Genomic DNA, 22828 nt, shown 5'->3' with positions numbered 1-22828 from the left:
CCCTGGGACCCTGTTTTTGTTTGCCAAAGGGGTTTTCTGCACTCCATTTATGGGTGCCTGGCCTCACCCTGAAAAGCCTGGTCCAGCTCCTCTATAGCTGAGAAGCCTCACCCATTACCCGGCTGGGCTCTGCTTTGTCTGAACTCTCTCAGCTCCTGTTTGGACTCTCTCAGTTTACTGCCCTGCCTTTCCCACCAGGAGGGAGTTACAGAGGTCTGGCAGGGCCACCATGTGGAACCTCACAGAGGAGCAGGGGCCTGGAGCTCACTGGGGACTGAAGACCCGGGCCACTCATGGGTCAGGTGCCTCCTCCTTGGTGGCCAAAACCACAGCTGGGCACTCAGTGGCCTCCCTGAGTGGCCTCTGCACACTGGTAGTACCATCAATACAGCAGCCCATTTCTAAGCTGAACAGTTTTTGTTCTGAATGGCCAGGGATTCACCTGGAAAATAATCCATTATTCTAAAACTCCTCTGAATTAATTTTCAGCAACTAAATAAGAATCCGATGGGCACTGGTGAGCAGAATTCTTGCCATGGCAGGAAAGCTGCAAGGTGGATGACAAGCCTTTTTTTTTAAAGTATGTAAATGTTTACTACTTTTTTCTCTTTTGGCAGAAATGGACAAATTGTCTTGAAAGGTCCGCTGCCTGGCAACCAACTTCTGCTGAGCTGTTAGGGAGACACTCACCAGAGCCTCTTCAAACAGTGCGAAGGAGGCTTAGTGACCTCAAGCTCCAATTTAACAACCTGGGTGAGTGCCAAGGGTGGTACGCAGCCTCAGGGGGTGCTGAAAACCCCACTGAGCCCCAACGTAGGGATGTCACCTCAGAACACATCACGTGGCGGCCATGGGGTTCCTTTACCTGAAACCTGCGGCCACACCATCCACACAAGTCTCCCCAGAACTGAACACAGGCTCTGCAAGAAAGGAGCACTAGCAGCTGTGAGCTCCAAAAACAACAGGGAACCCCCAAAGTGTGCTGGAACCCAGAGGGCAGGCACCCCGCAAGTTTTAATACATGATGGTGTGATTTGTAGCTGCTACTTGAACATTTCATCCCGAAAACTTGGTGCCGCCCTCTCTCCAGGGCTCAGTTACTACATCAGCGTCCTTTAGACCGAGAGGCACCAAGAGGGAGTTTGGTTCTTTTAGGCACTTAGCACAATTACAAAATGAAATTATGTGTGTCATTTTTTGTTCAATGTCTGTCTCCTCTAATAATTAACTGCTGACAGACAGACCCTGCACCCATCCTACGTGTCCTGTCATAACTGCACCCATGTGCAATGCTGCACTTGGTGCGGGTGTGGCGGCACACGCCTGTAACCCAGCACTCAGGAGGCTGGGCAGGAGGATCACCTTGAATTTGAGGCCAGCCTGGGTCACACAGTGAGTTCAAGACCAGCCTCAATTAAATAGCGAGACTTTCAAACAAACACTCACACTGCACTTGGCATACAGCTGGTGTTTGAGAAATACATGTGGTGAGGGCTGGCCAAATAGGTCAGCGGATGCGCAGGGGGTCTGCCGTGCAGGCCCTTCCCCAAGGGCACACCGAAATGGCAATTGAGACGCATGGTGGCGCGTGCCTGTAATCCCAGCTCTCGGGAGGCTGTAGACAGGTAGATCACTACATGTCTGATCTAGTAGTGAGACCCTGAATACCCTGCAGACCCTTCCCTAAAATACAAAAAAAAAAAAAAAAAAAGAAAGAAAGAAAAAGAAAAAACAAATACATGTGGAATGAATGAATGAACGGATGAAGCCCAGGATCTGCCTTAAGTATGACCACACCTTGAATCTTCCTGTCAAGCAGAGACCTATAGGGAGCAGGTAGGGAGCGTTGAGGCAGGAGACTAACCCAAAGCAGGATATAGAAACTGGCCTTGGCCACTGTCCCTCAGCTGAGAGAAATGGTTGTTAGCACAGCCGTTCCCTGACCTCTGTCTATCCCAGGAGGGAGTACACCGGCAACTCCAAGGCAAGTTTGAGGGTCTGTCCAAGTGTTTCCTGGATAGTCCCATCATCAGAAGTAACAGCTAACAGTGGAGTCACGTCACATGTGGTATTGTGCTAAACGCTTTACTACATGGTCCAACCGAATTCATACTGCCCTCACTTTACAGATGCAGAGACAAATATTCCTAAAGGTCAAGCCCCTTGCTTGAGGCCCACAGTGCTCTTGAACATTGACAGCAAGTCAACAAATATTCTATCTTTTAAATAATCTTTATGGGCTGCACGCTGATAAACAATATCCTCAGCCAAGAGCAAACTTCATAGTTAAAATTAGATATAAAACGCCAGCAGAGGGCTCTGGGATTAGCGCCCTTCTCCCAGGCATCTTTTCGGCCACCACTAGGCTGAGTTGATCAAATGCTGCAAGAACAAAAATACTCCACCTCACTTTCTCTTACTTTCACAAGGATAATAGCACTTCCTGCTCTTAAAGAGAATTTATTGCACGCATTTCTTTTGCAAGACAAGTCCCAGAGGCCAGGCAGGCCTTTCCAGCTGGCGGGAGCAACAGTGTTTCCGACTAATTGAAAAAAAAAAAAAAAAAAAAGAGTGGATCCTTTTCCCCCACCCTAGAACGGTATCTCAGAGACCAGGCACTTGGCCCACGGCAAAGGCCCCCCACCCTCTGCCCTGCCGCCCTCCAGCATGGAGAGGACCTGCTGTGGGCCACAAAGGTGGCTCAGAACCACAGGAGCCGGCACAAGGCAGGCTCTGGGATTCGCCCATTTAATCTCAGGTTTGTGAGTGTTCTCCATGTTGCTACAACATATGCCATAGAAAAAATGTTACCTTAAACATCTGGATAATACCTCTGCTCCTCCAGGATGTCCTTTGCTGTATCCTATGTTTCAGCCCCAGCATAATCTGGCCAGCACCCCCACATCACCCCTGTTGGGGTGGGGGGGGCTGCCATTCATAAATGCAAGGGGTGGAGCTGCAAAGTTTCCTCCTCACTCACTGCCATTTGCCAGGCGAGTGGAAGGGGGTTTTACTGGACACCAGTTTTAGGGGACACCCCCTTGCTGGCAGCAGAGGTTATTTTCACCTCTCTCCCCTAGTCCAGAGTTGAGGCATCAGTGAGGGGTCCCCATGGAGCTCAAAAAGGTCTCCTTCTCCCCTCTAGGCCCCTGCTACTTGGTCACGAGGACCTACAAAGGAGCTGGCAACTCCATGGAGGCTTCTATTTCAGGGTGTTAATTTCACCTGACACCCTGACCTCTGACACCACTCATCTCTGGGGCCTCCCCACCCCCTACCCCAGGGGTCTCAGGAAAGATCAATCACATCTACAGAACATAAGCACCACGGTGTGAACAGAAGACAATCCCCAGGCTAAGGGAGAAAGGAACAAATCACTTGCCCAGAGTCACAGTGGCAAAGCCTGAACCTCTTGGAAAAACTGGCTGTACCTCCACTAACAGCCATTTTCTGTGTCACTGCACCTGCATCCTGTGACACAAGCTCCCTGGGGATGCGCTAGCCCCTGGCACTGCCCAAGCTTGGAGCCAGGCCTCCTGGGCGCATTGAGTGCCTGCTGATCTTACTCAGCACCCGCAGCTCGGGGTCCCAGGCAGGCTGCCCAGGCTGACTCCTGGGGACAAGGACTTCCTGAAAGCACGTTTCTGTCCTTGCCATGGCCTGTCAGGGGAAAACCCCAAGCCTGCCTCGCTCTTCCTCTTTCTTCCCTACCCCAGACTGGAGGAAGACAAAGCCTGCAGCACCAACCACAGGGCTGGCCCCTAGCTCTTCTAGAAGTGTCCCTCAGGTCCCAGGCAGGCCAAGTCAGCACCTATGGAAGAAGTTCCGGGAAGAGGGGAAGAGGAGGTGTCAGCCCACTCCTGCCTTTGCTGAGGTCCCTGGAGACCCCTTCCCCCTCAATCCTGCCACAGCTTCCAGCAACAACACACCAGGAAACCCTCTTTGGCAAATGGAAGATCTGAGCTTTAACCCCAGCCTCAGTAGGAGGGATTTTACAACGGTACAGTGAGGGGCCTTTTTCCAGACCACTTCAGTCAAAATACCCAGGGGCGGGATTAGGTGCAAGTCTGCTCTCAGGCTGTAGAAAAATCCTTTCCAACTGAGTTCTCAGAGGTGAGTCCCACCAGGGGCTAAGAACTAAACTAGGAAAGGCTACTTCATCTGATGAGACAGGCCTGGCCAGAAACCCAGCTGTAGAAAAATTTACATGATTAAAGCAGCTAGGAGGGTTGGGACAAACCCTTCCCCTTTGTGAGGATTTAAGGGCCAGGGGATGGAACCACAAGGGCAGGCAAAGATCTGGCTCAGTTCCCCTCTTCCTTTCATGGCCCAAGAGGATTCTGGGATGAGCTTCAGACTTTATGTCCTTCCATCAAAAATCCCGACCCAGCCACTGAGGTTCTCGGGTCTGTGCCTGCAGCCCTCAGCTCTAAGGTCTGCCAGGCCCCTTGCCAGTGAGGGAGGGCCTGCCCACTGAGTAAGAACCAGATCGGAAACACTGTCCAGGGTCCTGACTTCTGGTCAGCACTGTCTCCAGTCCTGGACATCTCCTTTGGTAATAAGGGCATCCCAATTTGTACCCTTGGCAGGTACTGAGAGGAACAGCCCGACGCAGCACCAAAGGGCAGCCCTGTCTGGCTCACCTAAACCCAATCCCAGCCATCGCACGGCAGCTGGGTTCACTGGACACCCACTGAGCGCCCCCCAAATCTGCCCCATACCTGTCCACCTGCGGAGATGAAGGGGCCAGGAACCCTGCATCCCACCAGTCTACAGGCACCAGAGGATTTTCTGCACCACACGGATGCTCCGCGAGCATTCCAGACAGAGAACACCATGTGAGACCTGTCCAGCAGCCACTCCATAAGGCTCCAGACACAAGGGGCTCCCAGAACCCTTTTGCTAGGATGCCCAAAGCCCTTGGCCCCCAGGCCTGGAAAGCCTGGCTCACCTCTTACAGCTCATTCACAGAAAGAGAAGGGAGTAGCCTGGTGAGCAGATTTAGTGCAATTTAGAGCAAACATTCTCTGCAGCCAAGTCCTCGCTTTCCTCTCCGCCCTCTCACGAGCCAAATAATTTGGAAGCTTTCATTGACGGCATCTCCTCTGTCCCACGATAACTCAGGATTTATGGCAGCCACGGCTCAACCTTCTCACTTAGGGGAAGAGGGAAACCTCACAGGCTGCTCTCCAGCCTGCTATGGGAGGGAGGAAAATCTTGTCCTTGGCCAACGTTCAAGGCTGGGAGGACGCCTCAGCCCTCCTGGAAGCTGGGAGGGGGAGGCACCTCCCACTCAGACCCCACAGCCACCTGCAAGAGGCTGCTGGCCTGGGTCCTGGGACTGTTCCTAGCTGGCCCCCAGCAGGCCCCTTACCAGACTTTGACTCTATTTTTAGGTACAAAGGCTCTGGGCTGGAAAACCCAAGAGGCAGGGGGATTTTCTCCCCCATGCAAATTGCTCTTGCTTCTCAGCCTTTGCCGGCACCTGCTTCCTCCCAGCCAAGCCAGATCCTGGGGTAGATGGCAGCTGGGCCCCGGGAGGCAGCCCTCCTCTCACCTGAGCTTGGAGAAGGGCTGGGAGGAGAGGAGCTTGGGATCAGCCTGGGTCCGGGAAGCGGGGAGGGTCAACAGAAGGGTCTCCACCCCACTCCAACCTGACCAGAGACAAGGAGAAATTCTAAGGAGTAGGTTCCTCTTGTCCCAAATAGGTGTGATACTTCTAGTCTGGGGGCTAGGAAGGTACAGATAGGTGGCCACTCTTGACTACTGAAACCATGGGGGAGGGGCAAACAAAGTTGTAGCAACTGGGGACCCTGTGGGTCTCAAGGCCAGGAGGGCACCTCACTTGCCTTTGGCACATTCCATTCCTTTCTCCTGTGGGGGAGAGGCGCGGGAAGAGCCTCCCCTCCCTAAAAGTGTCCCCACAGATCTCGCCATTCATCTTTACCCCTCCCCCAAGGGACAAGGAAAGGGTACCAGGTGGGGGAATGGGGAACAGGGGTCTCAAAGGACCGGGCCCCACCTCCCAAGATGAAAGACTCAGGACTAGGCCACTCCAGGAGGTGCAGCCCTTTTTCAAATGCAAAGCTCTCCGGATGCCCTCCCAACGGCTAGCTAAATACTGGTACTAGGATGGCTTCCAAGGGTCGGGTGGGGGGACAAGAAAGACAGGAATGGCTTGGAAAGAAACACCTTCCCTCAACCTAAACCAAGAGTTCTGGGAACTCCAGCCTTCCCTACCCCAAGATTTCCAAGGTCTTAAGAGACATGACCTTAAGACTCAAAGTTTCCTTCATCCATGAGAGATCTCAGGAGTCCTGTTAATAATTAAAAGTACCCTTTAATGATTGAAAAGACATGAAAAGGGCTGGCATGATGGCCCACACCTGTCACCCCAGCACTTGGGAGGCTGAGGCAGGAGGTTTGCTGTGTGTTCAAGGCCAGCCTGGGTTCCGTAAGTGCGCTCAGGACAAGCCTGTACTACTACCTTGGCCTTTGCCCTTTTTCTCCTCAGTCGGCTCAAGCTTCCTCTGCAGAGCCAGTTTCTCCTTCCCGCTTTACTTTTACTTTCTCGAATTAACTTTGCCACTGCTTAAAGAAACATTTAAAACTTTTTACAACAACAAAAAGCAGTGCCCAGTCAATGTGTGGATTCTCCCAGGTTGCAGAGCAATGCTGGAAACCCAAACCTGCAAGGCCCTGCGGTCCAACTTGGGCCCAAGGCCTCTTCCGTGCAGGGGCACCGGCATCGAAGGCCGAGGGCGGACAAGCAGGCCCCAGGACGCAGCCTTCCCAGGGCTTCTGGAGGCAGGGCCCTGGTGTAAGTCTGCCTACTAATCCTCTGCCCCACGGCTCCATAAGCCCCCAACACCCCCATCTGTGGGAGACACCGCAGACCAAAGGAGGAAGGCTAACAATGCACACCCACTCGTGATCCCATCATAAGAGAATTACTATGGGGGTGGCTCGGCGGACCCCATCCTTCAGCCTGACTCCAGCTGGAGAGCAGTGTTTCTCTCCTCAGATGGATAGGAACAGCTTGAGGACGACCTAAGAGGAAGTTAGGCGAAAGGGCCTCACTCGTTCCACGGAGCCACCCTGGCCTCCCTGTTCACCCTGAGCCATGCACCTGTGCCAGCACTTCACTGCCCCGCCCCAGCAACCCCCACCCAGGCTTCTAAGAACCTCGCCGCTCATCACTACCCACCTCTGAGGGCTTCTTTTCTTTCTGCCGGGGCCAGCCCACCTTGGTGCTGCTCGGCAGTTTGGGACATCTTGACACTGGCGTAGGTGTGGCGTGACCTGCAGAGAGAAGGGCCCATGAGGGGTCCTGGAGGGCCAGCCACGCCCCCACCCACAGCAGGGTAGGGGGCTGCAAGCAAAGCTTGGGCCTCAGTGACCAGGAGAGACCTCTGTCCCTGCTCTGGGTCTCAGCCTCTGCGCTCATCCACCCGAAAGGGCCTGGAAAATCAAAGGCAGGTGCCTCACTGTGTGACACCAGCCAAGTGGTCCCGGACTTCCTGGGGCTTTGCTTCTTGCTTCAGTCAAGGGGTGCTGAGCAAGCGCTGGGTGCCCTCTCCCAGCTGCAAGTTAGGTACAGCGCAATCCTACAGGCAAAATGGGGCAGCGGGAAGCTGCTGAAGCAGACGCAGAGACCCCCAAGCATATGAGACCTGACTCTGCCTCTTACTAGCTGGCCGGTGCCTTAGGCAAACGATCTCATCTCTGAGCCTTGGTTTGCTCCTCTATAAAGCAGGGCTGTGATGGTTTGTACAAGTGTCCTCCAAAGGCCCGTACACTGGAGATGTGGTCCCCAGGGTGGTGTTACTGGGACAACCTGTACACCTTTAGGATGTTGGGCCTTAGAAAAGAAACCTATGTTATTAGGACCAATTACTCGTGGACTGAAATCTCCCCCAACTGTGAGCTAAATAGACTTCCTTTTAATAAACCAGCCACCTCAAGCCTTTGGGCACAGAGAGGTGAAGCTAACGCAGAGGCACAGAGATGAACTGTCTTCCGCGGGCTGACTGAATGGCACCGTGCCCTTGAGCGCAGTCCCTGCCACAAAGGGATTCCTCAGTAAGCATTACTGGTCCCAAGGCCTAAGGCCCTTGCTAGACTGCAGGCCCTCTGGTCCTAGGAGTCAATAAAACATCAAGAAGGGTCACAGACAGACCCACTGCTTTGGGTAAACAAGAGTAGCAGTCATAGGGCATAGTGGGGGCTTGGAGGAGGAAGTGGCCCCTGCCTGGCCCAGTCCTGAAGAAGCTCCAGGGCTCAGGGCCCAGATGCCCATTTGTGCACGTGCTCCTCGAAGGGCTCCTCTGCAGGCACTGAGGCTGTGGTTCTTGGTTCTACTGAACTGGGCCGTAAGCAACGCTTGTAGCCACACGAGGTAGATGCTGTGATCTCCGTATGGGGAGGCCAAGCTGGCTACCACAGCCAGACCCAAAGCCAGTGAGTGAAACCCAGGTGCAGGAAAGGGGCTGGGCCCTCACCAGCCATGCTATCACACTGAGGCTTTCAGGGGGCCAAGGAACTCCGCAAACCAGGAGGGGCTTCACAGACCCCACTAACGCCACCCTGGTTCATCGCGTGTGAACAGACGGCACAGGGCTCCGGGCCCGGCCGCCGCGGCAGCACAGCTGCGTCTAGGTGGCATCCGCCTGATCTGCTACCCACAGTGGATGGAACCACTCACTCCAACGGGCACCCACACGCCTTGCTTCCCAGGCCGTCTGAGAAGAGCTGCTGGATGGCAGCTCTCACCTCGCACCAACCTCCCCACCTTCTCTGCTCCCAGCTTACAGAGGCTCCTTCTGGAAGCCCCATTTTCTCCTTGACCATATGCCTTGGCTCCTCCCACCCGGTGGCCACCTGACACACCTACTCCACTTCGGCGAGGTAGATCTCTGCCTCCAAGAGCTCATGGAGTGTGGGCTTCTTCAGCAGTTCCTTCACTCAACATTTACCCAGCACCTACTATATGCCAGATTGCAGCTGCAGATATAGCAGCCAAGATGACCTGAGCCCTCTTATCAAGCTGTGTCCCACTGGCTGGAGAAGAGTATTTATCGGATAATTATAGTCAAGAGCAACAAGTTTTAGATGATATTAAAGACTTCCTAAAAGGGTCCTGACCCTGCGGGAAGGGCAAAAAGGGCCTTTTTTCTTCCACTAGCCAGAAGTGCTACCTGCAAAGGCCCTGAGGGCAGCAGAGCTATCCTAACCACAGCAAAATGAGTATGGCTGAGACCTAAAAGGTAAGAGAAGTAAAATGAAAGGGACAGAAAGACCCTGCAGGTCACGGGCAGGGTGCAGAACTAGATGAAGAGCAGAGGGCCCCAATCCGATCTATGCTTTATCACTATACCCCTTGGCTGAGCTGAGACCATAGGGCAGCCCCTTCCTACCCAGGCCTCACACACTTTCCCTGCAGGAGCCCCAGACGGGAAGTCTTACTGTCACTGGTGTCAGAGTTGTCACTGCTGATGGAGTATTTTCGCCTCTTCTCTTCCATCTGCAACAAAAGGCAGAGAGGTTTGTTACACTCGTGGACAGCTTGGGAAGTCCTCAGCCTGTCAGAACACCAAGCCGTCATCCACAACCCCACACCCACGCCCCTGCAGAGGAGGAAGAGAAGGCCCATCCCGACCTCACCTTCTCCTCCACCGGCCCTGCATGCTCCCCACCCACCCACAGTGGAGGGATTGAGAGCAGAGGCTGCATCTCTATCTCCAGAGCCAGAGCGCTCAGATGAGAGGTCTGGCCAAAGACAACACTGAAACCTGGTCCCAGCAGAAAACCCATTCCCAGGTCAGGCACCTCCTGAGTGTCCTACACAGAGAGCAGGGGAGGAGGGGAGAAGAAGGAACAAGACTGATCCTTCGAGGAAGGTCCGTGCCTCCCCATAAGGGACAAGCCAGCACTGAGGGCACTGTGCAAAATGGTGGCCAGCTGGGGTGGGTGCCTGAGACAGTATCAGACCGAGGGTGACTGACTCAGGGTGACTGCCCCGGGCTTGGCCACTGGCGCCCTACCCTCATTGTCTTTCTCCAGACAAAAGTGCAAACTAACTTCATCTCAGATGGAAAAGCCCCCCCAACACAGACCTCACACAGAACCCAGGGCCCCTTCTTTACCCATATTGTTTTGCGCCCCAAATAACCCAGTGAACTGTGAGCTACCCACTCCACTCAGAGGCAGCTCAGTGCCTTGCCTTTTTCGTAACTGGCTGCAATAAGATTTGAACTTTGAGGCGAAGGCTAATCCCCGAGCCCAGGCTGGGCGGTCTTTGTACAAACCATTAGCTCCAGCCTGTTGGAAACCTTTCTGTTCAGGTACAATGCCAGCGAAGGGACCCGGAGCTTACACAGCTAGGCGAGCACTCTGCCACACTCAGTCTTTTTTTAAATTTTGAGACAGGGTCTCCGGAAATCACCCAGTTGCCCAGGCTAAGCATCCAATTTGTGCGAGGAGCTGGGGTTCCAGGCGGGCATCTCAGCACCCTGCTCTGTTGGAAGCCTTTCCCACCCACCCTTCTAGTCCTGCAGAGGCCCACTTGGCAGCCTGTTTTAATCCCCTTGGGGGGCAGCTTGATAAGCTGCTCGGGGTCTCACAGCTGTTCTGGGGCCAGTGCTAAGGTGAGGATGGAGCCTGCTTAGGTCTCACCTGCCACCTAACACCCACTACTGCCTGCTGCCCTTCCCGGTCTGTTCCTGCTGTCCCCTGCAGGGGACACCTGTTCAGTAAGGCAGTGACCAGGATCACCCTCATGCCTTGCATCTGACCTCAGCCAGGAGCATCTCTCCACCCCAGAGGGCCAACAGAATGGCAGGAGCACCTCTGGGGTTGCTTGCTGCTGAGCTCCAAAGGGGGTAGTGTCACCGTAGGGGGAGGAGCTGAGGGACACTGGGTGGCGCCAGCAGCACAGATGCCCAAGAGAAGGAGCGACAGCAACTGCCTCTGCTAAGCACGCTTGCGGTGGTGGGGTGGGGAGTTTCTCTGCCACACTGGGACCTTGTGGAACCCACAAAACATCTCTTGGTGGCAGAAGGATGTGAAGGCTGCTTCCCCTTTACAGATGAGGAAACTGCAGCTTGGAGGTTAAGTAACTGGCTGGTGTTTAGCTCAGGAGGCCGCACTCTTGACCTTTTGTGCAGCACAGAGCAAGCAGCCCAATGCCCACAGCGATGCTCCCCGGTTTCCCAGGCCTCAGGGTCAAACATGTGAGAAAGGCCGGCTCTGGCCGAATGCTGCCCAGCCCTGTCACCAGTGCACAGGAGGCAGGGAGAAGCACTCTCCATGGCCCCACCCTCTTCACCTACAATCCTGAATGGTAATCACATTTCTCTTTCCAAAGAGATTGCACGTCCAAGCTAGGGTTCCCACAGCATTAAATGCAGAAGCTATGGGGCCGGTGGGGGGGTGCAATTCAGTAGAAAGGGATGTGCTCAGCGTGCACAAGGCCCTGGCTTCAGGGGAGTGGCGCAGGAGCTGAGCCATGGATGGGGGTTGGGTTCAAATCCTTGCCTTACTGCTCACCAGGCCAAGGTCTTTGGCAAAGAACTACCTCCCAGGAGGTAAGCTGGATCTGGATTTTTATACCAGTCTCTTGAATTTAAAACTACTGGCAACTGAGTCAGAGTTTTTCAAACACTTTCAGAGGGCCAAACTAAACACGTTCATGGGCCAGAATCAGCTAGTAAGTCTAAATGCGAGCAGCGCAGAGCCCGAGCACAGGGGCTGGTGCTCCACGCAGGTGCTGTGAATACCACAGCAGCCTCAGTCTACAGGGGGCAGTCCTGCCGGTGGGCACCAGGAAGCATTTGGGCGGAAAGGGCAGTGAACCCGGGGAGGACCCCTGGAATGGACACACTCGCTGTGCAGGCCCTTTGCACAAGGCCCAGACCCACGCCTTGCCCAAGCCAGGCACTGTCCAAATCTATCTCCCGCAGTGCCCAGGGGTCACTCCCCTGGGTCAGGGCTGCCCCCTAGGAGCCTGTAATTAGGGGAGCAGATTTGGCAGGGGGGGTGTTAACTGGAATCACACTCAGGCTTCCGTGGGAAGCTTCTTTCCTTTGAACCACACCCACTGCAAAGCCAGTGAGCACCCACCATTTCCCCATGAAAAGCCCTCTGCCCCACAAGTCACCCTCCCACCCAGCCCAACAAAGAGGACTCCTTAGAAGGCCAAGGCCGCGAAGGCAGGTGCAAACGCTTCACCTCGGTTGCTCCAATCCCTCCCAAGGCAAGATGTTCTGGGAGACATCAACACCCCAGGGCACTCACTGTACAGGGGACAGAGTCCTTCCTGAAGGAGACTCCAGGGAAGGCAATGTCTCCTTTTCCTGCCCAGCATATGTACCTCTCCACCCTCAAGGCACAGGATGAAGCCCCACTCCAGACTGCAGGCTGCTGAGAACTCCACTGGGGCAGCAGCTGCATGCACGCTCGGTACCCACAGCCAGCCGGGCACGCGCAGCTGCCTCTCCCTCCATGACACGACCACTTTTTTCCACCTCTCAGATCACGCAGGTGCAAGCCCATCACATCTCTCACCTGGACTCCTTGTTCCTTTCCTAGCCTTCTCTATCGCGCCCCCACAAACCAGGCTCCACGCAGCAGCCAATCTTTTTCTTTTCGGTGGAGATGCTGGAGACAGAAGAGTCTCTCGCATGCTAGGCAAGTGCTCTACCACTGAGCTGCATCCTGACCCAGTAGCCTCCAAAGTGCAGAGATCAGATCTCACTACACACAGACTGAACATCTTTAAAAAGCTGCCTGCTGATCAAAGAACCACTCTCAATCCCTGACCACAAGACCCTATGCAATCTGGCCCATGCTTGCTTCGACAAGAGCATGGTGACCACAAGCCCCTTCCTTACCACTTTCCAGCCTCGCTGGCCTCTTATTTCCTTAAGCAAGCCAAATTCTCTGGGGTTCAAGTCCTGGGCCTATCATGCTCCTCTACAAATGCTGGATTTTTCATCCTCCGGGTTTATGCTTAAGTGTTGCCTACATCAGTCTTGACCCATCAACCTATATAAAGGATTTTCCACCATGCTACTCAAGGTCTGTGGAACATCCATGCCTGGAGTTTTCGGGCTACTTGTTGAATATCCTTCTCCTTGGGAGTGTTAAGACAGTCTTTTTTTTTTTTTTTTTTTTTTTTTTTTTTTTTTTTGAAAAAAATGGGTTTTTTTTTTTTTTTTTTTCAAAGTTTTATTGATAAACAGATAGCAATGAGACAGTTTCAAATCAAATCGGAAGTACAGTTTCAACAAATAATACACTGCATATATTCTTCTTAGTGGTTAATTGCTGTACAAGATGCGGACTTGTGATCCTATTTACAAACACCATTAGAACAAATCATTCTATTCATTAAGAGAATGCAACTATATATCTATCCCAACCACTTTGAATACACAGATACAAAATGGACATTCATAGGCATACCCCATTTTTTCTAAGTTCCGTTATTGAATATTATAGGTGTGTAAACTCAGCAAAATATTCTAAAAGAGTCCAGTAGCCCATAATAGCATTGAGTCTTCTGTTTAACTGGCAATGTCAGAAATTATTGACCTGTTAAGACAGTCTTTCCAGATCACTGAGGCTGCCTTAGTAGCCCCTGCACCCAGGATAACAGGGAGTCCTGAGACCACGTGGCCCAGCTAGGCCACCTGCATTTGCAGGAGTGAAAACGGCAGCCCAAGACTGGCCCTGTTTCCAGAGCCCGCCTTCCCTGTCTTGACCTCGCACATTTTCCATGAGGCTTTATTTGGTGGGGCTCCTGGCTAGCGATCAATGTCAACTCAGTAATAGGGCAGCAATTTGGTGGCAAATGTTTTCTTGGCAGCCTGGCCATCGGTATTAGTGAGGGCCTTGGGTGTCGCCTTGGAACACCACTGCCCAGTGCCAGCCCCCTTTAAAGACCTCTCTGCAAATAAACTCAAACAAACACCCTGAGCCTCCATTAGCGCCCTTCCAGCTGACCCAGGGAACAGTGGGCCTTTCAGCTCTGCTGCTGCCACGGTCCCCTGGGCAGTTAAATACCCCAACCTGGCCTCCGCTCTCTCCTCTCCAGGGGCCACCAGACCTAGCCTGGCCGCCACCACACACAGCAGGATTTCGTCCTCCTCCAAAAAAGGGGGGAAAGGGGCTTTCAAGCAGGCAATTTACCATTCCAGACACAATCTTTCAAATAGAAACAAAAACTCTCCCTGTCTGAGGCAGACCGCTAAGGCGTGTGTGTAATAAGATGCTAATACAATTTAATGATATTTCGGCTGGAAAACCTGTCCTCAGAGCCTCCTTGTGTCGGGAAGGCCAGACGCTCAGAAAACAAGAGCTGCACACTTTTAAACTGCTGGAAACCGGGGTCAGAGCCCCACTCTTTCCTATCTCTCATTAACTTTAATGCCTTCTCAGGGACAGTAATTGCAGTTACAAAAATGATTTTGTGCACAGGACAGAGGGAGGGCTGCTGCCTGGATTTCTCAACTCTGCTTCACAGACTTGCTTCTCCACGCCTGGGGAGCCATCAGAGCCCATAATTCCACAACGCCAAGTGTCCCAGCTCTCCCAGAACATGCCCATACCTTCCCTCCACACCAGCTCCCAGGACATGCCAAGGGGACCCGAGGGAACTAAAGGGCTTCTGTCTACTTTGTCCTTTGGGAATTCCCTCCTCTTCCCCTCAAAGGCCAAGGCCTGGCTAGCTCACTCCCATATCTGACCTCTTCTTCAGAGAGGAGCTGGCTCTCTGGCCTAGTCTAAAGGTGAAAGGGCAAAGGCCAAACTGCACTGTACCCTTCCTGAGTCATTAATAATAATAGTAAGCCATTATTAGCTTAATATTAATCAAGTGCCTTCTGCATGCCTTGCTTTGGGATCAATCCTGTTCTCCCCTGCCCCTCTTTCTTTCTTTGCAGTGCAGGTGATGGAACCCAGGGCTTCGTACATGTTTGGCAAGGGCTATACCACTGGGCTATGCCCTTAGTCCTGAGCAGTCTATGCAATACACATTAATAAATTACAACATATCACTTATTACATCCACCATGAGGCAGGGACTGTCATTAATCCCATTGGCAGGTGAGGAAATTGAGGTCCAGAGCTGTACCACAGGTGGTTAACTCAACAGCTGGGTTTCAAACCAAGGCTGCCTGATGTTTCACCCTTAAAGGGCTAGCGCACATATGCAAGCCCACAATTTCCAGGATGTGGCAAGAGCACTAATCCCTGAAGCCCCTAGGACCAACCTGTGTGGGCTCCTAAACTGCAAGTGGGGACCTGAAACTGGAAGCTCTGGGAACTACATGGTAACGAACCCTGGTGAGGGACAGCAAACCGGGGTGTACTGCCCATGACTCCTAATCTAGCCTCTCTCAGGAAAACCTCAAGAACCCGGAGGCTCCCAGCCAGCCTGCAGCATGTGGTATGAAGAATTTGGACTGAAAATCTCTGCCTTGGTTAGAAGCAATGACAAGAAAATAGGCTCCTCCCATTAACTGAAACAACCAGAACACCCCGACCACAATCTCAAAGACCGGGGAGTCAGCCTCAAAGGCCTAACTTTAAGGTGCATGTGGGGCCTGGGCTGTGGGGCATGGCTGTTCCCCGCTCACCTGTCATTCAAAGCTAAGTGGAAGAGACAACCGACAGCCTCTTGGCCCTTTGGCCAAGCAATTTAAGAAAGGAAAAGCATGTTGATGGGAAAATGTTCTGGAAACATTTGCTGCCTCCAGAATCCAAATAACTTGGTTCTTAAATACTTGATCTCCAAAAGTGCTGGGGAGACCCTTGGCCAGTTTCAAAACCAACACTCACCAAGTCCTGCTGCCGGGGGTAAGGACTTCCCTCCGAGGAGCATTTGCAGTGGAACCAAATGCTTTTCCACTCAAAACAACAGCCAAAAGCACTCGGGACAACAGAAAGGGCTCCAGATCAAACAAACATCCTTTTTCCCCTACCATGCAGACTTTCTCAATAAATTATTCGCCCACTTCGGATCAAAGCCTGTTTTTGCAGCCTGTGACCTAAAAAGCAAATATCGTTTAAACATGAAAGCCCTCCTTCCTGCCTGGGTCAGCTTCATTACTCATTCCTTCCCCCTTTACGGTTATTCTGTTGTTATTTTCCTCCTCTGCTCCGTGGTTCTACGAGTCCCAGCCCGCCTGAGGACGATGGGACAGAGGGACGGCGCACGGTGCGTTCACTTAGAGCCCTAAGGTGAGAAAAGAGGTCTGGGCAGGGGAGAAACCAGCATCTTGGGAACCCAGGAAACAGGGCCAGCTCCTGTTGGCAGCTCTCTGCCTGGTCCTTTTGCCAAATGTCCTACTAGGAATTTTACCAGTGAGAAGAATCAGTGCCGCCCTAGGAGCGCGAGCCTGGAGGTCCTCCACCTCCCTGCCCTGGGTATAAATACAAACTTAAGGGGTGCGGCGCGGCAGCTCTTCTGGGCTTAAACCTGAGGGTCCTGCTACTGCCACAGCAGTCCCTCCTCAGCCCTCTGGGACGGCTCTGGAAACGAACGTGATCACCCCCGACGACCCCCCTCCCAAAGTTGCCCCTGCATCAAAGTTTATGCCTCGCAATCTCGCAGAAGACCAGCCAGTGCTAGGCCCAGAGGCGAGGTCGGGAACTGCAAAGACTCAGGATGCCGGCTGAAATGTGCCCTTAGCAAAAATAAACCCGGAGCCCCTCCCCCTCCCCCAGCCCCCCGCAAAAGGCCTGCGGCCAAGCTGGTAAAAAGTGCCCGGGCCGGCTGCGGCGGCTAAGGGGATTAGAGGGAGCCTCGAGAGCGCCTCCAGCCTGCCCCTGGAGGCGGTCTGCGGGAGCGCAGGCTGGAGGCGCGCCGGCGTGATTCTGACCGCGGGAGCCGGGAGGAGGAGCCGGAGGTAGCTGCGGGGGGCTCCGGCCCTGGAGAAGGAAGGGCAAGAGGCGGCTCGGGCCAGGGGCAGCGCTGGGAGGTGGGTGGCTGGACGCCGCGGGTGGGGGAGGAGTCTCGGAGACTTGGGGGAGGGCACCCAAATCCCAGGAGGCTGGGGGGCGATCCAGCCGGGCAGCGGTGTGTCATAGGGGCCGGGGCCCGGGGTGGTTGGGCCTTTGGAAGCCAGAGTGAAGCCTTCCTGCCTGACTCGCAGACATCCTCGTCCTCTGGCTGAACAGCCACGAGGGGCCAAGCTGACCCCCCTCTCTTTTCTTGGCCGGAGGAGGGGATGTTTCAGGACCCAGGGATGGGCGGGAAGGGACCGTAGGGAGCCAGAAGTCTGCACCCGGGCGGGGAGGAAGCGGGCGGGAGCCGCTCCGCAGGCGCAGGCGAGTGGGTGGGAAAGAGAGAGGGAGGGAGGGAGGAAGGAGGTGAGGCCGGGAAGATGCCTCTGCCGGGGGCGGGGCGGGGCCGGGGATCCGGCGGAGGGACTGCAGCAGCGCTCGGTGGGGGCGGGGGCTGCAATGTCACTCGTTTGAGGGTCAGGTGAGGGAGTCCAGGCAGGGACTGCCACTTGCCGGCACCTTTCCCGCACCACCCAGGGTGTAAGGGCGAAGGCGGAGGGCCGGGGTCTGCAGAGCTATCCCCGGAGCGGGACGCGAACCGGCAGAGTTGGAAGAAGGTAAACAAGGGCCACGCCCCCTGCTGTCGCCCCGCGGGCGCACACCCGCCGCTCCGGCCGCCGCCGGTACATTTCCACTCTCTCAGCGCCTGTCCCCTGCCGGACTCCCCGGCAACCCCGGAGGGGGCGCTGTCCCCTACCCTAGCCCGCGCCCCAGGTGCGGGGGCCGCCCACCTCCACACTCACCTGGAAAAGGTGTCTCCCGCCCCTCCAAGAAAACTGTGTCTAATTTGTGCAGAGCCTCTGAGCCCAAGAGCCGAGCATGCTGCCCCCGCGTGCAGCGCCCGCGTGCACCCAACCCAGAGAGGGGGCGCACAGCGGAGGCGTTGGCCCCCGGAAGGTGTCTGGGACCGGGCCGGCTGCACGTGAGCCCAGCGCGGGGTCATGTGCACCGGCTCAGCCGGGTTCGGCGCCCGGACGTGCTGCGTATCAACAAAATGAAACTCAGGGCGACAGGAAAGCTGCTAGCTCCGGGTTCTGCGAGCCCCCGCCCCCGGCCGCTCGACCTCCCCCCGCACCCCGCTCCAGCCGCAGCCCCACCGGCCGGCCGGAGCCCGCCGGGCAAGTTGCGGCCCCGGCGCGCCCCCGCCCGCCCGCGCCCCCTCGCCGACCCAGGGGCGCTTTGCCGCAGTCATTAATAAAGAAGGTCGCCAGGCTCACCCTTCCAAAAGTTGTTGCATGCGCCCCTCTCAGTCTCCCCGCACTGTACTCTTTAAAACACGACTGACCAACATGCGCAATCTCTCTCCCCTGTGCTGTGCATCCCCCACCCCCCGCGCTGGCTTCCTAGAACAGGCAGCCAGCGAGAGAGGGAGCGAGCGAGCAAGAGAGCGAGGGAGCGAGGAGCGCTGGCAGATCTGTTGCAAAAATACCAAATAATGCCGTGGAGATGCGCAGGGCCCATCCGCCCGGGGCAGGATCTTACCTTGTTCCGCGGTGCCCTCCCGAGGGGCGCTGCCCTCGGCTACGCGCCGCGGCGGGGGCCGGCGCGGGAAGGATGCTCCCGAAAGCAGGAGCTCCCGGGGCCGGCGCGGGAGGGCGGGGGGCGCACATCCATCCGGGGTCGTGGCGAGGGAGGCGACCCGGTCCGCGGCGTCCCCAGCCCCGCGCCCCTGCTGGGGACGGTCAGCCCGCCAGAGCCAAACCGGTGCCGCTAGGAGTGGGCGCAAAGTAACTCCATGGACGCCGCTCACCCCCCACAAAAATAGCCTCCAACTGCGATGGCCGCGGTCGGCACCATTCACCAACCCCCTGTGTATGTTTCTGTTTCTTTTTAAACCAAGACTTCCTTGTGATCTCTTTAGAAAAAAAAAAAAAAATGTGTTGGGGTGGGGGTGGGGTGGGGGCGGGCAGGAGGAGCGAGGGAGGGGAGTAGCCACTTTTTCTAATTCACTCGGATCTCCGCTCCCCACACCCCCGGCCCCCCCTCCGCCAGGCTGTTTGGCTCCGGCGGCGGTTCAGGTAGCGTTGCGGGCCCCGCGGGGGAGGAGGGTGCCGGGCCGGCCCCCCGGCCCGCCTGCACCCGGGGCGCGGACTCCTCGTGGACTCCAGGGCGCCCCCAGCCCGCCCTGTCCCCAGGGCCGGGCCCGAGCGGCGGCTGCGCCCGTGCAAGTCCCGTCAGGTCTGCTCACACTTCACACACTCACACACATACCCCGCCCCTCCACTCACTCACACTTTCTGCTCACACCCCGCCCCCTTCGCACCCCAGACCCGGGCGGCGCCCCCCGCAACCTTAAAAAAAAAAGAAGCAAGCTTATACTTAAAAAAATCTTTTGGCGCCATATTAATGACGTACTTAAAATTTGCCATTTCTCCCTGCGTCAAAAAGACGTTTCTTTGCAAATAACAGCCTGGAGGCGACACTCGCGGAGGAAACGAGGTCTGCACTGAGCACCCCGCCTCCCCCCGGGGGCTCCAACGCTACAAGACCCTCGCCCTCCGCCGGGTTTTGGAAGGGGTGGTTTTAAAAATGTGAAATCGAATAAATCGTGTGGCGTTTTGCAGCACCAGAAGTGAGCAGAAAGTGCTGGCGAGAGCGGAGGGGAGGGGCGCGCGAGTCTGGGGGAGGGGGCGCGGCCCTCCCCCCCACCCACCAAATGGAAACTAACCTTCCGGGCGGGAGAAAGTTGAAATTGTGGGCGACCTCAAGGAAAGAGGGGCGGTGCGTAGAGAGGGTCCCTCTGGGGCTCGTCGCCCCCTCCCCCATCTCGGGTGCTCCTGGCGCCCGGCGCTGCCCCGCATTTCCGGGGGGTGAGGAAAGCAATGATGGGTGGGTGGGTGGTGGGCGGCTGCAGATCCTGACTCCAGCAGGAGTTTGCCCCGGGGCAACCCCTTCCCCCTCGCTCGTCGCCTAAAGGGTTAAAAACCGAGGGGCAACTTCCGAGGGCTGGCACTTGGCGCGGAAGCGGGGCGCCCCCCTCCCCACCCATCGCCGCCTCGCCCCTCCTCCTCCTCGGCTCCTCTTCCCGACTTGACCTTGTAGTGCACAAACAGTGCGCTCGGATCCTCGCAGTTTCTGGAAGAAGAGCCTGCGCTCGCCAGGCGGGCGGGCTGTCGGGCGGCTGGCCGGCGGTGGCAGGGCCTTGGGCCGGTTCCCGGAGCCGCGGACCACACCCACCCAGCCCGCTGCGCCCGCCGCGCTCACCTTCTCTCTAGGAAGGAGAAGAGCTGCCTCCTGGATGGGGAGGGTGGGGGGCAATTCGGAGCCTCCTTGGAAGGCCCGGGCTGGGAAAGTGGGCTGGCTTTGGACTGGGGCTCTGGGGAGACCCGCAGCCCAACCCGACATCCCCGGGGCATCGTTACCAACTTTTCCTCCTCTCTCCCTCAAAGGTGAGCCAAAGATTTTTTTTCAACTCACCTTTAGCTTTGAAGACACGTGGGTGAATCCCTTTCCCTCTCCGATACTGAAGGTTGTTTATTCTTCCTTTTCCCACCACCCCCTTCCATGGGAAGATAAATATTCAATTTACATAAGATGACATTTATGTGACAATTAAGAAGATTCCCCGATGGAATATTGTGAACACATTTGCTTAGAGGAGAAATAAATCTAATAATAAACAAATTCATAATAACAGCTCCAAGCTTCCGACAGGGCGGATTGTCTACACAACAAAGAGAGAGATGATGGATGCTGAAATAAGCACTTTTTCAACGAGAAAGAAATATGAGCTCAAAGGGAGTCACTGCAACATTTCTCTTCCTTGGCCTTCATTCACAAAGTGCGGGGAGGCTTGGCTGGCAGAAGGGGCTGGGTATCATCTCGCACTTCCACCCGGCTCTGGCTCTCTCTGCTCAAGTGGTAGGATACTCCCAGGCCAAGGTCAGTGCATGGAAACAGGTGTTGGAGGCCTGGAGTGCAGAAGCCAGTACTTAAACCCTGGCTTCTAATCCAGGCTGTGCAGCTGGGAAGCTGGGTGGTGTGGACCAGTGAACTAATCTCTGGGTCTCTTGCCTCTTCCTAGAATGAGCGGATTGGACTGTCCTGCGCACATGTGCATCAAGATGGATGCAGCCATGCTTTGGGTATGAGACGGAACCTGCCTGGCAACGCACAGTATGCAGAACTACTTTACTGGGTGCCCTTTTTTGTATTTTGTTTTCCAGGCAGGGGATTGAATCCAGGGCCTTGCTTGCTAGGAAAGTGTTTTTCCCCATACCTCACTCCCTGTCTGTCCCCCCACCAACTGGGGATTGAACTCAGGCCCTTGCGCTTGCCAGGGAAGCGCTTATTCTCCTGAGCCATCTCCCTGACCCCTATTTTTGGTTTTTTTCTTTCTTGTTTTTCTTTTCTTTCTTTCTTTTCTTTTTTTTTTTTCTTTGCAGTACTGGGGATGGAATTCAGGACCCTGCTTATTCTACTGAGCTATATCCCCAGCCCTGCTCTGAAAGTTTAAACTGTGGAAAACTTGGGTGAAATGATTTGTGTCTTATCCTCATGAAGACATATCCAAGAGTTCCAGTTGCAGGCATGGGGAGGGTCAAGAGAGAAAACTAAGTGCTAGGGTTCATGGTCAGGGTCTGGCCAGCAGTCTCAGCAGGTGTAGGGGATACCGGTGGAGGCATCAGATACAGTGGAGGGGTTGGCTCTGGCCCGGGGTGGGGGTTACTTGCCTTGGAGGACAAGCCAGGCCTCTCCTCCGAGCCAGAGCTGGAATGGCTATAAAGTTACCTAAAGGAATGGAAGCCAGAGGGGAGGACCATTGAAAGAACACCTGTTGGGGCCAGAGATGGCTCAGGAGAGGCCTGAGTTCAATCTCCGGTTCCGCAAAAAAAAAAAACAAAGAGCACCTGCTCTGTGCTGGGCCCATGAGAATGGTTCCATTTTATTTTCATTAAAACAAAACAACAACAACAAAAAAACCAACTTACTTGTCCAGAACAGTTTTGTAACTTACCAGCAACAGATAATCAGTGGCAGAACTGGCACCCTGGTCTAGCTATCTCCAAGACCTGTACGCTTCCCATTTGACTACACTGTTAGAAATAAAAAGCATTACTGTTTCGGTTTGATTTGGGCTGGGGACCCCACATCTACTTTGGCAAGAAAGGCAGTTTGATGAGCAGCACTTGGACTCTGAAGTTGTTCCATGACTCCTGGCGAGACCCAGGTCCCCTGAAGAGTGCCTGGGAAACCTGGCTTAGAGCAGAGAGGCCCTTCGGAATTCTTGAGCCCCCTGAGCATTCTGCCTGTCTGAAGTTGACCTTGGAAGTGTTAATAAAATGATCATGATAAAAAAGGGGGGGGGCTGGGGAGATGGCTCAGTGGAATAAGCGCTTCCCTGGCAAGCGCAAGGGCCTGAGTTCAATCCCCGGTTCCGGCCCCCCAAACCCCCCTCCAAAAAAATGATCATGATAAAGCTGATTATAACTTCTTAACCTTTACTGAAAGTCTCACAAATCATTAACTTTTTGCAGGCAAAGGAATGAGCAGCAGGAGTTCACGGCTGTGTCATTACTCATTCTGTTCACTGAGAATTTGTTGAGTGTCCCCCATGTGCCAGGTAGCATACTAGGTGCTGCAGACAGAGCGCCAGTGGGACTGGCACAAATGCCTGGTCTTGCAGAACTTACTTACTGGAGGTAGGAAATGTACCATTTAAAAATAAATAAATGAGGGCCGGGGAGATAGCTCAGTAGAATAAGCACTTGCCTGGCAAGTGTAAGGTCCTGAGTTCAACCCCCAGTACCACAAAAATAAA

General features: G+C 54.9%; 1 protein-coding gene and 1 long non-coding RNA gene across 9 annotated transcripts in view; one reads left to right on the top strand and one right to left on the bottom strand.

Annotated features, from left to right (window-relative positions):
* Jade2 (jade family PHD finger 2) overlaps positions 1-21095 on the bottom strand; it is a 46985-nt gene extending 25890 nt beyond the window's left edge. Inside the window, exons 1-4 of one of the 8 annotated variants that reach the window (XM_023713249.1) lie at positions 18550-18909; positions 16157-16237; positions 9466-9527; positions 7208-7302 (exon numbers count right to left, since the gene is read on the bottom strand). In XM_023713249.1, coding sequence (XP_023569017.1) covers positions 7208-7302; positions 9466-9527; positions 16157-16237; positions 18550-18677 — 366 coding nt within the window. In that variant the 5' untranslated portion in view covers positions 18678-18909. Of the gene's footprint in view, positions 1-5557; positions 5655-7207; positions 7303-9465; positions 9528-16156; positions 16238-17810; positions 17901-18284; positions 18389-18549; positions 18910-19735; positions 20083-20102; positions 20462-20484 lie in introns of those variants that run through there. The other 7 variants (XM_023713245.1, XM_023713244.1, XM_023713247.1 and 4 more) reach the window with 7 other exon arrangements.
* Positions 19017-22828, top strand: part of LOC111816307 — a 6969-nt gene continuing 3157 nt past the window's right edge. Inside the window, exons 1-2 of the long non-coding RNA XR_002820733.1 lie at positions 19017-19085; positions 21092-21205. This is a non-coding gene — a long non-coding RNA (uncharacterized LOC111816307). The remainder of the gene's footprint in view (positions 19086-21091; positions 21206-22828) is intronic.

This window comes from Octodon degus, unplaced genomic scaffold (assembly GCF_000260255.1).
Source record: "Octodon degus isolate 3935 unplaced genomic scaffold, OctDeg1.0 scaffold00029, whole genome shotgun sequence".
NCBI classification, from domain to species: Eukaryota; Metazoa; Chordata; class Mammalia; order Rodentia; family Octodontidae; genus Octodon; species Octodon degus.
Note: the sequence above shows the minus strand (reverse complement) of the source record. Positions and strands in the feature narration are given on the sequence as shown.